The 18,292-nt window shown below is 40.1% G+C and overlaps 1 protein-coding gene across 3 annotated transcripts in view; it reads left to right on the plus strand.

The window, feature by feature from the left end:
• Positions 1-18,292, plus strand: part of EPG5 (ectopic P-granules 5 autophagy tethering factor) — a 58,345-nt gene that overhangs the window by 18,127 nt on the left and 21,926 nt on the right. For 2 of the 3 annotated variants that reach the window (XR_012584914.1, XM_074569986.1), the window contains exons 13-28: positions 419-559; positions 778-942; positions 2,149-2,271; positions 3,843-4,102; positions 5,737-5,877; positions 6,610-6,754; positions 7,613-7,810; positions 8,338-8,448; positions 9,258-9,377; positions 11,013-11,179; positions 11,387-11,614; positions 13,466-13,589; positions 14,499-14,640; positions 15,688-15,859; positions 16,793-16,955; positions 17,554-17,696. Coding sequence is in view for 2 of the 3 variants with exons in the window: in XM_074569986.1 (XP_074426087.1) it covers positions 419-559; positions 778-942; positions 2,149-2,271; positions 3,843-4,102; positions 5,737-5,877; positions 6,610-6,754; positions 7,613-7,810; positions 8,338-8,448; positions 9,258-9,377; positions 11,013-11,179; positions 11,387-11,614; positions 13,466-13,589; positions 14,499-14,640; positions 15,688-15,859; positions 16,793-16,955; positions 17,554-17,696 (2,543 nt within the window). In the remaining variant the exon portion in view is untranslated. The remainder of the gene's footprint in view (positions 1-418; positions 560-777; positions 943-2,148; positions 2,272-3,842; positions 4,103-5,736; positions 5,878-6,609; positions 6,755-7,612; positions 7,811-8,337; positions 8,449-9,257; positions 9,378-11,012; positions 11,180-11,386; positions 11,615-13,465; positions 13,590-14,498; positions 14,641-15,687; positions 15,860-16,792; positions 16,956-17,553; positions 17,697-18,292) is intronic. The other variant, XM_074569987.1, reaches the window with a different exon arrangement.

Genomic DNA, 18,292 nt, shown 5'->3' on the forward strand with positions numbered 1-18,292 from the left:
CCGAATGAAACAAATGAACAAAAATATCTTTGTTTTGCTTTATTTTTCTTGCACAGATCTAACTCATAGCTCTGAAATTCCTTGTGTGGTGTTTTTGCTGTTGTGGTGTGGTTTTTGGTTTGTTGTGGGTGGGTTTTTTTTGCTTTTGTGGTTTTTTTTTTTTTGTTTTGTTTTTGTTTGTTTAGTGTGTATGTGGTGATGGTGTTCCTGTGTTTAGTTTTGGACTTTTTTTTGTCACTGAGAAGTAGTAATTTCCACATCATCTAGAGCAATCAGTTTCAGTTTTAATATTGGCATTTATCAACTTTGTCCAGGATCAGCAAGAGCAATTTAGTTCTGTATTTTCCAAAAGATGTTTTGTTGTTGTGTCATTGAAGGTCAGCCATAACCAGTAACTTCTCTCTGCTCATCTTTTCAGGTTTCTTATGTTAGCCTTTCCACAAGAGAGACATTTTCAAAAGTTGGTCGAGAACTCTTGGGAGCAATCGCCAGCATCCATACACAGATTATTTCTGTACTGCTGGATCGAGTTAGAGAGACCATCGAGAAAGTTGGGATGGTAAGTGCTAACATCCCATCGTTTAAAGCGGGCACCCAGTTAAAATTAGAGGCCATACCAGTCTGTTTTATAAGATATGGCTTGGTATGAATGGATTGTGTTTAAAAATCTGTCCATGGCTTTTTTTGATCATATCACTCTGTAAGGTAGAAGGTCATAATGCTGATTATTGTTCTGTACTGAATACTGATTAGCCTTTTCCTTTTCTGCCCTCAAAGGTTTCTTTATATCTGTTTAAAGAACTGCCGTTGCACCTGTGGAAGCCTTCTTCATCTGAGATAGCACTGATTCGTGACTGGTTATTAAATTACAGTCTAACAACAGTGGAGAATAAACTAGCCTGCATTATCTTGGAAGGGCTAAACTGGGGATTCGGTGAGCATGTATGTATTAAGAGCAAGTGGCCTGAGCTTGGTCAGTTTTACAGAGTAACAGCGTTACTCAACCTGGGACTATAACTGAATTTGGAAACAGTTAAATGCATGCTTTTATATGATGGCTGTACACCTGACGGCATAGGATGGGACCTTCACAATAATGTTGCAGCGTTCTGCCTGAGGATTTGCTTGTGTTGCTTTTTTGTAGGGTTGCAGCTGAGATTAAAAGAGAGATTTAAGCAGGAGTTTCCTCTCTCTAAACAAGAGGAAACAGCTGACAGGACAATTTTTGTGACTCACTTGATTATCTGTGGCTGCAGAAATAGAGGAATCCTCCAAGAAGTGTGTATGAGACAGGTGTGTCTCTGGTTTGCAGGCTGGTATCCAGGTGTATTTTTCACAATGCAATAAAACTAATGATTGGAAATTAGAGATTTCAAAACCGTGAGCGTTATTTAAATGATTGGAAAATATTCCATAGAATGGGCTACTCTAGGAGCACCATCGGTTCAGGATCCAGTCGAGGGTGAATGCTTTTTCAGAGGGAAACAGAAATAGATAGGAGGAAAAATTCTGTTGCCTGTGTTCAGTGATCCATTTTAGCATCGGTGCGTTTGGTTGTACTGACTCTTCTTTTTGCTGTGCTGATGCCTGTACATGAAGATGGCCTTACTTTTTCTCCCTGTTTCTTGATGACAATCAAGGAATCAAAGCAATGGTAGGGAAAGTTAACTGTGAGGTCTTTGCTGTGCAATAACAGTGTCATGTCTGTACCCTTTGATATGGGGAAATATCATTCTTTACTGTGGCATCCAATAAGAATAATTACTGTGTTTTGATACAAAAAACATACCATGTTTTTTGGTTTTGGCAAGACTTCCAGGGCCTGTACTATGTAATTTAAAATGCTATCTATGGGTCTTTGGATTAATTGCTATAAATCCACCAAATGCACATGAAAAGTGATCATGGTCACTTTTTTCTGGAAATAATCTAACTGTTGAGCATTGTATTGCCCAGTGTGAGCTCATTATTCTTCAATGTTGGGCCAAAATTTTTCTTACCGGCCAAGATTTTTGCCTAGGTATTACAATACTTAATCTCTTTTTGGCTGTTCAAGTCAAGGTTTATTTCTCTGTAGCGCAACTGAGTGATACAGTCGTAGAGACCTTTTAAATGATGCAAAGTTTTGTGGTATGATTCTATTTTTAGCAGAATACTCTTCATCTGGATCCACCTGTCCATTCTGAAGTTGCATTGATGGTCCTGGAGGCATATCAGAAATACCTCTCGCAGAAACCATATGCCGGGCTGCTTTCTGAAAGCATAAAACAGGTAATCCTTCTTCAGAATTCTAGGGAATAATTTATTGATAGTGATAGATAGAAAAACTGCAGGCCAAGACCTTGTTTTCTTTTTAAAAGCTATGCTATCTTGATACTACTAGAACATCATAATATACCAAATCTCAGCATTTGTGCACCCACAGACCTATTTGAAGATACCACTGGACTTACATTGAACATCTATATGGGACATAGAAATTCTAAATTTGTCCCACCTGCAGGTTTACATTATTATCCAGCCTGTAGTGGGACAGTTGCAAACTGTTCTTGCAAAACATCCTTTACTCATGCAGAATTGGCTGGTACTTCCTCAGTGAAAGGCTATTTAGTATTATTGGTGAACATGAGAGGCATCCTTCCTGTGTCTCCAGCTCTTAGTCTTACCTCATTTAAAGACTCAAGATTTTAGGAGCTTTTCAGTAGTGATCGGTGCTGTGTTCCCTGGACACCCTACAAACATTTATTATATTGATTTTGCAGCACATTGATGACTGAGGAAGGTATGGCTCCAAGTTACAGAAGGGGAATGGAAGGATAGAAATATCAAGGTTAAAAAATCCCTTTTTTGGATATTCAATCCAAGATGCTTCTATTTATTTATTTAGAGCTTTATAGCATTGTTTTGTGCTTTGTCGTCTCAGTATTTATTGTACAGTGCTTTCTGCTCCCCTGTGGTTTTTTTTTTCCCCAGTCTTTTCTTCCTACACTTTGAATGTGCCTTATTGTCTCGGCTCTTTTCTGATGTGCTTCTCTGCACTATTTAATCTCAGTTTGTTGTCTTGTGCCAGTTAGATGAGTTCTCTTTTTAAACCTATTTCATCCTTGGTTGCCACCTGAGTTGGTGAATCTGTCCTGAAGTGCATGAGCTTGTAACTAGAACTTGAGATAAAATAATGCTTAGGTTCTTGTACCCCTACTCCGATAGGATGAAATATCTCTGTTGACTCCCAGCTCTCCAATTTACGCTGATCTGTCAGAGCATGTGCGATATTTTCCCCAAAGTTTTATAATTATCTGTGATCTAGAGAGGCTTTTTGTGGTAATGGTTACATTTACATGGCACAGACTCTGCCTGTCCACATTACAGACTTCTTTCCAAGGAAAGACTGACAGGTTTTAGGCTTTTTTGTTGACAGATGTTATTTTTTGTATACATATTTTTAGCTTTCCTTTTGCTAGCAGTCTTAAACATTATTGAAGATTGTGTGTGGTTGGTTGTTTTTTTTTTTTTTTAAATGGTAAAAACCAAATTTAATCTGAGACCAATGTCTAATTTGGAAAACTGTAGCCAAACAGTGTAGGTTGGTAGCCTTGACCAAATGGGATGGGTGGAGGGAGAGCGGTTGTGGAAGTCAAGGCCACAGAAAGAGATTTCAGATCAACTTAATCGGTGGTGCTACATGGTGCGTCTGAAAAATTGCTGTTGCTCCAATTTCTGTGTCACAGTATTGCAATAGAAGACGAAACTCATCCAGACTGACCCAAGTCCTAGACTAGTGCCAAACGTGCTGGAGCATGGCTGTGCTTCCTCTCATTCCTGTTCCTGCTGCTTTATTCCAGGTCTCCTACTTAGCCAGCATTGTTCGATACGGAGAGACACCAGAGACTTCCTTTAATCAGTGGGCATGGAGTTTGATTTTGAGGTTAAAGCTTCACAGAAATGACTGTGGCATGCAGCATGGCTGGCCTGCGGTACCCGTGTCTGACAGTGTGCTCGACATGACGGAGTCAGTCACGCTTCACCCCCTCCTGAAGGCTGTTAAAGCAAGCATCCCTATCGGCTGTTACCTGGCACTGGCAATGACCACGCTAGGTCACAGGTAATCTGCTTTCTCGTCTTTGCCTTGGGGATTACCCCAGTGACTAAGCAGCCTACCTAATGATGAACAGAGGGCTATGGACATGCTTATGCATATTTAAAGAGTAAAGGACTTCTGATGCAAGGGATTGAGCAGTCTTTCAGGGACTGTAGTTTCAAAAAATCATGCCATTTCCTTTATTTTGCCAATACTGTTTTTTGGCTTCTGCGTGTTAGGGCCAAAATAGTAATTAGAAGTAACATTGAAACTGAGGGGTTAGCATGGTTGCTATGGACAGGAATAACTTTTTACCACACTTAACTGAGAGGGTTCTTCAGGTAACTTTTTTTAGTGGGGCTGCAGCAGAGCATTTGGAAAATAGTGAGGAGAAAAAACCCACTCAGACTGGTAATGATAAATAAAGAGTCTTACAACCTTGATACTGAACCTCCTAGCCCTGACTATGTTTCAGCACAGTCTTTTCCAGTGCTTTCAGCTGGTTTGTAGGTAATGCTTTTGGGCATGGTCAAATGTACTAGTTGATTAAAGTACAGAGGCAGGTGTAGATTAATTGTAGTCTCCCAGGTCTGTATTCCTTGAATCTGTCATCTCTTTAGTTATCTCTTACTCGTATTCAAAATTTTGACTAAGTTGTTTTCTGCATGTAATATTGCTTTACTCTTTAAAGAGAAATTGTCTCGGCTTTCTTTTCCTTCCCCCAGCCATTGCTTGATGCTAAGGTTATGCTATGGATACATATGTGCTTCTTCAAAGGACTAGAGTAGTTTGAGACTGATAGGAAGGTATTTTAGCTTGAGAGTGGAAGTTTTCTTGTGACTTTAAGGATGGAATGAAAAACAAGGAACCTCTTTACTTCTGAGTGTTTTTTCCATCCCACCCACCCCCACCCCCCAAAACTCTGTCCTTGCAAAGAACTACTTGATATCTGTCTCCTATCTAAACAAGTGATATTTATCACACACAAAAATTCACGGACAGGTATGTTAAGGGGCAGAAGAAACAAAGTGCTGTACCGTATGTTAGTGACTTAATACAATATTTCATTTTCATGACCTCAGAGTATACACAAGGTTAACGTTTTACATATTTTCCTAATGTGCGACAGTTCTCTGCAAAACTTGATGCAGAATAATGTACTAAGTAAGTTGCTGCTGGTGAGTTTTCTGGACAATAAAAGTAGGGTTCATCTCAGCTGACTGCAACCATCTAAGTACCTACTGTAAGGAAACTGCCTGAGCTCCATCTATAGGTAGTGAAGAAAGATGTTCAGAGCATCATCCGTCCTCAGGAGACATCGGAGGTATATAATGTGAAACTCCCTCTGTTTGCTAGGTTAGGCAAGAACCTCGATCTTTAAATGGAATGAAACTTGATGAAGACCCGCATCTTCAGTGACTTTTGGAAGCTGGGACAGAAACCCTGGAAGGGCTTGAGAAACTTACCAAATCTGTCCACAATTGAGTAACTTCTACAGCTGAATATAAAAGTGTGGATTTAGCTGTTTAGGATTTCAAAGATTAAGTGTAAAGACGTGAATGTCTTTACATATCAGTTCACAAAAAAAAAAATAATCAGCATGTGTCCCTTTCTACTGATAGTCAATATGTTTTTCCTTATTTATTTTGTTTTGACAGTATTGAGAAGTTCTGTGCTGAAGGGATCCCTCTTTTGGGTGTACTCATCCATTCTAGATACCTGAGAACAGTGGTCCATGTGCTGGATAAAATTTTACCCTTCTTTTACTCTTGCCAGTATTATCTCCTGAAGAATGAACAGTAAGCATTACATGTTTCTAATACGCTTATTGATAAAGAGCAATGAAAGTTAATCTTGTCTGTTAAATTTATCAGGCGTCATTCTGGGTTTTGCATCCAGTGAGAATGTGACGCAGATGATGGGGAAATAGGTCTGGCTTATTTACTGAGTTACTCTGGGATTGGCTACGGTTGAGGAAGTTGTAGAGGTGTCTCCTGCTGACCTCACGTGTACGGTCGTCACTGATGCTGCTGCTGTGCCACAGAAGTGGTCTTCAGACAGCGCTATGGACAAGTAGCTGTTGTGTTTAGATGAGCGAGAAAGACAAGCAGGCAGTACTATTTAGCTGTGTTCTTACTGGGAAGTTGAGCAGCTGGGAGTGTACTCAAGTGCTGGACCTCTGTGTCTGTCCTGGTAAATTAGTATGTGGTCCCTGGGGTGCTTCTGGCTCGGACCACCTGGCAGTCTCCCAAACAATTCCTGGACTAGATTTGGGGGCTGATGTGGATCAAGACCTGTATTCAGTCCTGATGGGCCACTTGGAATTAGTCTGCTGTGAATTGCTCATGCTGTACCTATCATACAGTTAGTGTGGTGCAACTAGATCTGCACCATGGTTGTGACTGAAAAGCCTCGTATTTAAGTGTCAGCCGGTGCTGTTGAGCTGACTTTAAATTGTCTAGAAGCAGGTTTTCTGTATATTACACTGTACAAGAAACTTTACAATTAATTTAATTTGTTAACATCCCTAGGTTTTTATCTTACATCCAGCTGTTCCTTCATCTGGATAGTGGAGTCCCTCAAGGCATGACCCAGCAGGTTACCCATAAAGTAACACAGCATTTAACAGGGGTGAGCTATGGAGAAAATGTTAAGCTGCTCAGTAGTATGATACAGGTAAGAAGATTATTTAAAAAAAAAAAAACGGGAGGGAAGCTTTTTAAAAACAAGTAGACTTTTTTGACTGAGTTTAGCCCTTAAGGTTAGACAGGATACTCAGTCTGGCAGTTCTGCAGCCACAGAGTACCCTGCGTCAAGCAAACCCAACAAATCATTGGGTTTGGTTTCCTGAAATGTTTCTGCTTAAATTTTCCTGAAGCTGGCAATGCATGTGACACTGGACATAACAATATGTGCCTTCCAGACTTCTTGGAAAATGGATTTTTTTTTTTTTTTAATACCAGGTCAAAACTCTGCCTAAAAAGGAAATAGGATACACAGCACTTCTTTCTTGCTTGTGTTAGTTGAGGAATGCAGCAGATACACTAATGTTTGAAAGCTTTGCTTTTGACCATTGATTTATGGCTATGCTGTGAAAAAATGTTCCTGTGTTAGGAAACTAGTATTTTTTCCAAGTGCAGAGAGGTCAGGAACCAAGGCTTACTAAGACTAGAGAGGGAGATAAGGACTAAAAGGAAGCATACCTACTCTGGGAAGTCCTTCTGCAGGAACAGCAGGCTGTGCTTCAGAAATAGGTGCTGTTTATGCCTGCAGGCCACAGGGGTCCAACTTAACGGCTTTTGTGTCTTGTTTTTGCCGATTGCGCAAGATGCTCCATTTTCCAGGTGGCAGAATCTCCTTTGGAGGTTGGAGGTGACAAAGCTGTTTTTACATAGCCACAGAGAGCATCATTGTAAATTATTTATTTTAAGGATAGGCCCACAGTCTTACGCAAATTAAACAGTTCTTCAGTTAATTCTTAAGCTTTAATTGAAGCGGCAATCTCTTGAATAATTTTACCCTTTAATTTGTCAGACCCACGTTTTTCTGAGTGACCAGCCGAATGGAGTGGGGCCGGCTGCAGTACTGGAGTTCTGGGTTCAGGTCCTCACCAGCCAGCAGCTGTGGCATAGGGACCGGGCAACGCTCTTCTTGCTGGACGACTTATGTAGAGCTGCTTTTCAGTACAGTCAAGAAGACTGTGTACAAAAGGTGCTTTACCAGCAACACAAGGTAAATGGGTGTGGTATAATGGTGTGGCTGTTGAGTAAATGGTCAGTTCACGTGTTGCTCATTCTAATTTTAATGTGAATATGTCTTCCCGAAATGAAACAAGAATGGTCATGATCATGAGTGGTAATGGGGTTATCTGATTTGTTTCTGAGCAGATTAATGAAATGTCTGATATTTTAAGGATAAAAATAATAATTAAAACCTATTTGAAACACGTTTCATTCGTGTGAGTTCTACCGTAGTATTTTAGTCTTTGCATTTCAAATGTTCGGTAATGTGTTTAGAACAAAAATAGAGTTTCCTCTCCTGAAAAAACAGACACTGTCACAATAACAGAATCTTTTCACTGAAAAAGAAGTAAAGTACAAGCAGACATTGCAGTGGTGCCTGGCTGAGCTAAGGTTGGGAAGTAGCAACACGAGGCAGAAAGGAACCTGGATGAAGGTGGAGCGACATACCTGTAGCTTGCAAATCATCTGTTACACTGCTTACAAAACAAACCCCAAATGTTTTGTGTTTCCTTGCAGAATGCTTTGGGCTATCATTGTGACAAAGGTCTGCTGTCTTCTCTTGTCAGCTGGATTGTGGCAGGCAACGTGACACCCTCCTTTGTTGAGGGCAATGCCAGTTCCTCTCAGGTAAGTGGTATGATGGTGTTGGGGGAACAACCCTGGGATAAGCAATATACAGGTGCCTAGGTTTGTTTTTCTTCCTGCTTTCGCAGTTCTTTGCAGATTTTCTCTTGTTCCGATTTTCTTTCTGTCCCAGTGTTTGTGAGTCTTCTTGTGATCAAATCCTAATTCAGTTTAAGAAAACGCTGTGGGTTTATTACACTAAAAGGAACGTGGACATTTTGCACAGAGAGAGCTTGTCTGATCTGTGTTCAAGAATTTATATAATAGGATTCATTAGTTAAGATTTATTTTAATCTTCAATTGTTCTAGATATATTTCATGAGAGAAAATACGTAAAACCTGACTTTTCTGTCAGATCAATCTTTATCAGATAAATATTTTGAATACTAGTTGCTTTCTCTCTGCTTAAACAAGTTCCTCATTCAAGCAAAAAGAAAAAAAAAACAACAAAAAAAACCCCAAAAAACCCAAACAAAAAACCTGCAGTGCCCCAACTGGAGATATGTGCAGGTGGCAGAGGGGAGATCTTATTTTACTGGTTTTGAGTAGGTTGTTTCCTCCTCTGTGGATAAATCTGTCGCTTGTCCTTGGTTTCCCCCTTCGTTCCCATGATTGTACAAAATACAAAGGGGAATTTTGGAGGTTGATAAGGATGAAACTGGTTTTCATATCTTATTGAGATATGATACTACTTTTGCAACTTTGTTATGAGAATCTGGAAAAGACGCATTCCTCTTAAGAAAACCGAAAGTTTCCTGATTCTACCCCTGCCATGTTGTTATCAATGTTTCTGTTATTACTGTGTTGTGCAGGTCTGGTTTTCATGGGTGGTGTTAAATATGGAGTCAATATTTGAAGAAGATTCACAGCTTCGCAGAATTGTGGAGAGGGAGTTGGTTATTAATGCTTTAACTCCTGATCAAGCTTTGAAGGTAAGAGAACTGTTCATCTGCTTTTATTAGAGAGGACTACTGGAGAAAAGTGTTCTCTAGTGTCGTTTAGTTTTTCTCTCATGTACTTTTTCTTACCAAGACAAAAGCATAACTAATGCTTTATATGATTGGCTTTCCAGGAGAGAATGCACCACAAGGAAATTTTCCTTTACATTTTGAGTTGAATGTTTAAAAACTACCATGCAAATGTCTGTGTTTTAATATACCACTATTTACAGAAAACTTCAGTCACTAATTAGTGCTCTTCATGGTTGTCTGGATTGTCCCAATGCCTCATGATCTTCAGTGGATTTATTCTATACCACTGAGATGGGGAGTGCAGATAATCTTTATTTTACAGGTGGAAAATATGTCTATATTTCAAAGAGCATTTCTCAGATGACCTGAATTTTGCAGAAGTTTGGGCTTTACATTTCTCTGTATTTGCTGAATTGTTTTCCAAGACTTTCAGAGCAGTTTAGGTCTTCCCCTGAACAGGACACTTAGCTAGGTGTGCTTTAAGCCATGTTGCAGCATTTTCCAGGTTCTTTGCCCAAATTCATTTAGAAATTCTGGAATGAAGCAAGTGGAAACCAAAGCAGTCCAGTCTCGAAGTGTAACTTTTGGCCTCTCCTTCATCTCAGCTGTTTCAGTGTGTTTTAATGAAGAAGGTAGTCTAGAAGCTTTATGAAAATAGGCTTGCTTTGGCTGTGTGCAGACTGGTATGTGTCTTGCATCCTTGGAGGCTAGTCTAGAGAACATTTTTTGCCTTGGCTTGCATGTCTTGATTTACGTGGAAAACACTGAGATAGCACGTGGAGAGTGTGTGGAAATGGGCGCTGAGGGTTCCTAAGGTCCAGTGTGGGGAATGAGGTGGTGCCAGGGTCTGCGCTGAGATGTGGGAACTCAGAAAAGCCTCCCGTTCCCCTGCTTCGGAGTCCGTGTGAGCTTGGTGTGTGACTGTAATGATTTAGTGGGTCCATGGAGCAGCGGTCTGTGTTGCTAATACAGAGTGCTGCTGCTTGTATGTTGCGTTGCCTGTGTTCTGCTTTTGCAAAAAGAGAAATAATTTATTTTTTCCTTCTCTATTCTTTCATCATGTTGGTTTTACTTTAGACTGTAGATTTTCAATAGTGCTGCATAGTCTGGAAAAAGTGAAAAGTGGTTGCAGGGTGTAGGATTGTGTGTCCTCACGTGGCTTAAGACTGTTGTTTTTGCTGGTTGGAACTTGCTTGTGTGCTTCACTGCCACTGCTTTGTTCTGCAACACCACCAGTCTTATGGATGCCTAAAACAGGAACACCTGCCTCTGTGAGGAAGATCAGTAATTAAGTGTAATTAACATCAGTGGCCCACGTGTTGGCCTTGCATCGTGCTAGCCTGTCTGTTCATGCTATTTATTTTTTTTTTTTTTTAAGCATCAGAGGTGTAGCACTGCTCTTTAACAGCTGCCCAGCACAACTGTGAGCTGGGTGGCTCTTCCACCAAGACCTGTAACACATGTGTGAATGTTTCTGAAGTTTTCTTCTCTGTAATTGCTGAATTTTCACACTGTGCTAATCTGTTGGGTTAAGCTGTGACAGCCTGTTACAGGGAGCTGCAGTGGAACACTTGTCTGAAAATGCTCTTTTTACAGAAAGCACAAACACAGCTGAAGCTGCCCATCGTACCTTCCCTTCAGAGGCTCATGATTTATCGCTGGGCTCACCAGGCCCTTGCTACTCCTGCTGATCACCCTCTCATGCCACTAATCTGGCAGAAATTCTTCCTCCTTTACCTTCACCGACCAGGACCGCAATATGGGTGAGTCTGATCATAAGAGTTCTAGCAGAATAGCAAGCACGAAGAAGTCTGCACCACAAGCGAGATTGGATTAGTAAGTGGCTCACACTAAGACTGTATCCAAAAGCAGTGAGTACTAGCAACTTCTCTCAAGAGTCAATTTGTTTGCAGAGATGCTGATTTGATACTTGCAACAAGACTTTATTGTGCTTTTTTGTTCATTTTTAGATTACCTGTAGATGGCTGTATTGGAAGACGTTTTTTCCAAAGTGCAGCTCATACTAGCTTACTGAATGAAATGAAGCAGCGCTTAATAGAGGTAGCGGACTTCCACCATGCTGCCAGTAAAGCACTGAGAGTGGAGACTCCCGCAGAGGGCAGCGAGAGATCACCAGAGAAGGCGAGCTGCTCGTCAGGTTACCTGACTTCACCAGAACTGCATAAGGAACTTGTCAGGTAAAAAAAAAAAAACCTGCCCCGTTCAATCTTACTCAGTGCAACCACCTGAGCAGCTACTAGAGCACAGCCTTAGCTGTGGGAGACATGAAGGGATGCGACCCTTGGCTGACGTAAATGTACCACAGGCGCTTGGTGGATGTGGTGGCGAAATCCGTTCCTCTGTTGATACAACTTGTTTTGTTTGAGGGCATGCTGATTTTGCTACTAAAAATAAAACGTTGTTGATAGAATTGTGCTTAGGGGACAACTTTGCTTTTAATTAATTACATCCCCATACTGGTAAAATATTTGTTGTTTAGATATACCTGCTACTGCTATGTACATTACCAGCTATACATGTAAAGTGCTATTTTGTGTGTATACGCATCTGTTTGTCACAGACTAGGGCCCAAACTTAAGTCTGAATAAGATTACATCTTCAGGGAATTTACTGCATATTTCAGCACATGATTTAATTAGTGCAGTTTACCCAGTTGTCCTGCTAAAGTTGAGCTGTGACAAGTGTGTGCTGTGCCAGCTGCAAAGTTCGATGTGTCTTTAGAAAAATGTCAGCACAAGACCGTTTCCTTGTGTTGGAGTAGGGTGAGGAGATGTGCATGATCAGTTGCTGCAACTCAGCTGATGAATGCTCATTTTTGGAAGAGGTGGTAACGTCTAAGAGCCACATATCTCACGCACACTGGAACTGATGTAATACACCATTAAGAAATCCGTGGTTCTCTGATATAGAGATTTTTGGTTTGAGAGGTCTACCTTAAGAAATATTTGCAGTATTGCAGTATCTTGGTTTTTCCTAGAAACTATAGTTTGAAGCATTATTTGAGGAGAGAGCTCCTTGTTCAGGGGGTTTCAGCATACAGGATCTGAGCTTCTTTTAAGTGCTTCCCCCCCATCAATCAATAGACATTGTACAAACAAACAGGGGAGCTCATAAATCCTCCTTGGTCATATATGAAAACCAATCCAGAGGTTGCTCACTGGGTGGAACTTGATTAATATCTTGTCAGCCTTTCATTTCAAAGGAGTTCCCCACTCCAACACAAAACCGGACTGCTCTACAGCCAAGTAGATCTTATGCTCAGGAAGTTTAATGACCACCTAGGCAGGAGGGAAAATGCTGGTACAGTTCATAAGGGCTCACTCTTAGAACTAGACTGCTTTAATTTTTTCACCAATGACACTGATACAGAAAACAGGAGTTTGCTAGTGGTGTTTAATGCCACAGTGCAAAGATTTAATGATATTCTAGTTCTGCCTCAGGAAAGGTTGGATGATGCGATTATAAAAAAGGTACCCCTCAGTAGAGCGATGTTGGTTGAAGAATGAAGTATGCTTATGTTAAAGTACAGTGTTAGCGGAGAAAGAAATGGGAATAAACTAGCCATAGATTTGAGTCTGACAAGAAATTAAAAAATGTAACTTGGGTGCAAGCTTTTAGAGCAGGCATTCTAGAGAATTCATGGAGTGAGAAGCCAAACTTGCTCAGGCATACTCTTTTCTTCTTCATTGGTCTTTTTGAATTTGTCAATATGATTCCCTGACATAAGAGACACTTCCAGTCTTGGGTCATGTTTGCTTATTTGCATAAATGTTTTCCTTTTCAAAATTTGTGCTGTTACTCTTGGTTATTGCCCTTCATATTTTTCTAAATAGCTTCTTTCCACTACTGATCTTGGAACTGACACTTAGTACGCTAGTCACAAATCATCTGAAACATCTACGTTTTGAGTTGTGTCACCTTGAGGCATAATTTGTTGCCTTAACTCTAAACCCCAGAAAGAGACTGCTGTGTAGTACGTGCTATGCATACAATTCACGTTGATTTGCTTTTTTCCTTTTTCTCCTCAGGCTTTGTAATGTTTTTATTTTGTGGTTGGAAGAAGAGAGTTTCCATAAAGGAAACACATACATTCCTTCTCTACCGAAGCAATATGATGCACATAGACTTGCTAAAGTCATGCAGAATCAACAGGTGAAGTGCTAATGACACTGGTAATCTGGGATCCAAAATTCACTTCACTTGTTAAAATGAGTCCTCTAAAGTAGTGAGAGATGTTGTGTCGCTGGTCTTTAATATGTCTACAGCACATATGATACCTTCACAGCTCTCACTTTTTTCCTAGAAATCCTGTGCTATCCCAAACTGCCTTCCTTTATTTAACAAGGACTTGTGAGTAGATTTCTTGCATATCTTAATGAGAACACAGTCCTTAATTCTGTACTGTTCAATAATTATTTTTGTGTTCTAGGGTAATTTTAGAGAATTATTGAAGTTGGAACTTTAAATGACAAAAAACTGGAAGCCAAAATCTGCTCATGTTAGTAGTCTGTAGTATGTCGGATTCAAATAGAAGTTAGTGAGTGGGAGATGTATATTATTCTGTCCAGTAAGCCTAAGGAGTTATTACAGTTAAAACATCTGCAAGAGGGAGATTTTTGGAAGGGCATTTCCTTGTGCCTGCTTTATTTTTATTCCTCCAGTGCATGTGACTACTGGAAATGCAGCTTGCCTTATCCTGATTGCAGCTAATCATGGCATGTTTTGGATATCACGGTTTCCTCTGTGTTCCTTTTTTAGGAATTGAGTTTTAATAATCTGTACCCTTTATCTCTAATTTGTTAGAAATTGTACTGTGTTCATGTCAGATTTCTTCTGTAAATGTCATCAGTGGTTTTCGGTGGCTTATCTGTTTATGTGATAAAAATTCTGCAGCTTTTTTTCTTCAGTTTAGATGTTCTTTCCTAGTAATATTTTCCTACAACTTAAACTGCAGAGTCTAGGTTTTTTTACCTTATTTTGGTTCCCCCAGCTGCTAGGATAGGTGCATGGTATATGGTACTGACCAAAATGGGAATGATAATTTAATTTTTTGTGCTTTAGGATTTGTGGATGGAGTACGTCAATGCTGAGCTCATACACCATGAGTTTCAGGAAGCTCTAAACCTTTGGCTGCAGGTTCAGCTTGAATCACATACAACCTGTGTTTCCACAGGGCAAACGGATTTCACCAGCCCTCTATCAGGTAGGAGATAAGAATATTTGTTAATAAAACTAGATCAGAAAGAATTGTGAGCATGTTGAAGCCTTGGTTTCTTTAGGAACATAATGAAGTCTGTGAATAAAGATGTTAATGCAGTTTGTTTTCTATGGGTATAGTATTTTGTTTGAAGTTTTCATGGTGTACTCACTACGATGCCCGTGTGAGAGGCTAACATCAATGTTTTTGGTTTAGTTTGCCACATCACAGACTAGCAGGTGATGTTGTGCCTAGAGCTTCATGGGTGAGCTCCCCAAAGATTCCTCTGCACAGAGCATGCTCCAGACAGGCTGAGTCTTCCTGAAGTGTAGATAGAGAGCTGCAAGCAAAGGCAAAAACCGCTCTAACTGGAAACACAAAGGTTGTCTCCTCCCAGTGCCTTTCCCTGGAATTCTGGCATGGTGAAAGGGTTGTTCTAGCACAGGAGGGGAGAATAGTCATGGTGGGTATTTTAAGGATGTGGTGAGATTGGCTTTTTTTGGAGGCTGATTGAAAAAGGGGAGGGAGGCAATAGAAGGAAATTGAAATGGTTTCATAGGCGAATTGGCATTGTTCGGGCAAAGAAACTGAGCAGGAATCAGCAGGAGGATAGAGCTGACCTGGAGAGAAGTTGTACTTTGGGGAGGAATTGGAGCTGACAAGACTAGAGACAAAGATGAATTTAGCTTAGCCTGGGTCTGGGAGCCTCTGTCAGATGAGGGGAATAAATGGGGTGATAAGAGGAAAACTGGAAGAGTAGAAGGTAGAAGTGGCTGGGGGAAACAAGGAAAGCAATGTGACCTTGGATCTTAATGTTGTGTGGTGCAGCTGGTCATGAAGATTAGCTGTCGGAAATAAACTTTGTCAACAAAAATAGGAACATTAGTGAAGTGATTTTTTTTTTCTATTATTATTTTTATAAAAGAGAGGAATCCTGAGATCCTGAGAAATGTTTGCCTGGTGGTAAAAAATGTTTCATGCAAAAAAAAGTGGTTTTGTTCAGTCTCCCCTCAACTTGTTGTTGACAAAACTTGCTTCTGCTTTCTTTCCTAGCCAAAGAGAGGATAATGAATAATTTGAAGAAGTTTGATACTCCCAAGCCCCTTCTTCCGCTCCAGACAATGAAAGCTCCTGTGCCAGTTATTTCCTCTGCCAGTCTAGTAAGTCAGAAGGAAGCAATTCAGCTCATGCGTATGGACCTTAACATCTTGCAGCGGCATGCCAAGTAAGACATAGCTGTTTTCCTCTGCCTCACTGGCGTGCCTAGTCTTTGGGTGCCCTTTACAGCAGCCTCATTTGTGGTGTTGGCACAAGACTGTCAGTACTCAACTTCTGCTTCTTGTCCCAGTTTTTTTTTTTTCCTCAGCTATCATGTTACTATTCCACTCCTTTAAGATAAGACTAATTGTCTTTATCTAATAACTGAGATTACATCAGGTGATATCTAACTTCTGTTGCTTCTTTTCTCATTTGGCATACTTCTTAAAATAAAGCCTCTCTTTAGCCTCTATTTGTTGACAGTGAGTTAGTTAACCCCCTTGCACTAATTTAGTAGCTGAAATATGAAGCACTCCAAGAGAGAAATGTGATTGCTGGGAGTATTAGCTGTGTGAGTGAAAGAGAATTTCTGTTTTTAATATTCCTGCTAAGAGAATCCATCTGAATTATTTTCAAACACAGCTGATGAATCTATAGCTGTTCTTGCCCTGTGTAGTCATTTAATAACAATATTATAGAACAAAACAAAACTTGCTAAGCCCAAGAGAGGATGTGTCTAAACAATTCCAGCAGCAGTTTTAGGTGGTTGACTGAATCATCCCACAGTTCAGCTTTTTTTTTTTTTTTTGGTCTGGTGGAAAATTACGTTCCCTACAGAGGGTGATCTATTTAATTTCCTTCCGTGTTGTCATATAGAATAATTCAAAAGAACTCATGCGGACTTGAGTAGTTTTGTTCTTGTGAACCTATTTCTTTATTACTTTGAAGTGCTATTACTTTGAAGTTTTAACTCCATTTAATAACCTTTTATGTTTTCTAAGAAAGTGTCACAAGTCTTCATGCAGCGCCTTAAATTGAAGTCTCATCTCTTGCTTATAAATTCTTAGTATTACTGTTTTCAGTAAAGATTTTTGTAACTTTATTACTAAATGCTTTTCAGAACTGCAGATCTCTGGGAATGTCAGCACGTTGCTCTCAATAGTGAAATCCTGGACACAGTACCTAAGCTGTATGTCAATCGGGAAGAGCAGATCACCCTCCATGTGGAGTGCCGGGGAACGTCAAATAAAAGCTGCCAGGGAGCAGCTCGACTAACAATCCAGGTTAGAGACAGGGCGTCACTTCTGTTTTGGGGCTGTTGGGCATGGATAATGAAAGTGAAATGACTGAATGGTTACAAGAATGGTAGTAGCAATTGACCAACTAAATCCATACACACGTAATAGTTACCTGAAATACCTAATACGTAATGCTCAAAAGGAGATGCAGATCAAAAGCTGAAGAATAAATTGTTGCGTAAAATTTGTTTCGCTCATCGTGTCCAATCTAAACTGCTTCCCAATGTATGAACATAGGAATATGCTCACTGATAGGAATAGAAGCATGATAATGTTTGTAGAAATGTTCCCATGTTGCTTGCTACATGGATTCCCTTATCCCCTCTAAGTTTCAGTCCCTGTGGATTAAAAGTCTTATATAAAAGACATGAATTATGTTAGTGTGTGATAATTAAATAGGAGCGTGACCAAGGATGTGTGCTTGGGCATGATGTACTAAATCTGATCAAAACTCTCAGGGTAAAACCATCTATATTCAGAGTTCTCTTACTGGGCTTTGCTTCATTTTTACAAACAGGTGCAACATCGAAGAATTTTAGCAAAAGATATTATTCTGAAATGAATGTGTCTTTTTGTCATTTAGTTTGAAGGGAAACATAAAAATGAAGCAGTGAGCCAGCAGCTTCATGCTTTGTGTAAAGAAGTGAGACAACTGCAGGCAGAAGCTACGAAGCCACCTTCTCTGGGTGTTGTGGAAGCAGCAGTACATGTGGAAAATTTTATAACGTAGGTTGTTCAGACGCTGTTTTAGGTAGTGATGTTTTATATTTCTTTTTCTGTGTGTTAGAGTTAAAATGTGGAAACTGTTTGTGGGGTTTTCCTAATGCTTGTCAGCTTGGGTCATCAACAGAGCTGGAATCCTGACACCTGTTTGTTTGTGACACAGACCTCTAAAGAACAACCCTGTATTATCAGAAGAGCTAACTGCTCGTCATTCATCCTCAAGAGGGCACACAGTATTGTTTTCTCTTTTGATTTATTGTATTCTGAATTAGAATAGCCCTTCTAACCCTGCAAAAGCACATTGAGTGATGACGGGGTAGTAAGTTAAACTTCAGGAGATGGCAAACTCGTACCACAGCTGTCCCGGCCATAGGCTAAAATGTATGTTTCTAATAGCTCTCTCTCTAGGTTTTTCCCTGTTATAGTGCAGGGCATAGTTCTTTAATAGAGAGTTATGATTTGAAGTAGCTTTTCAATATATGAAAAAAAATTGTGCAGTGGATGAGGACTATATAATAGCAGTTCTTTTACTGGGGTGAATAAATGCATTAGTCTGAGGCTGCCTTCCTCTTGAAGGCTTTCTAGACTTCATCCCAGAG

The sequence above is a fragment of the Larus michahellis genome, chromosome Z (assembly GCF_964199755.1).
Source record: "Larus michahellis chromosome Z, bLarMic1.1, whole genome shotgun sequence".
Taxonomy (NCBI): domain Eukaryota; kingdom Metazoa; phylum Chordata; class Aves; order Charadriiformes; family Laridae; genus Larus; species Larus michahellis.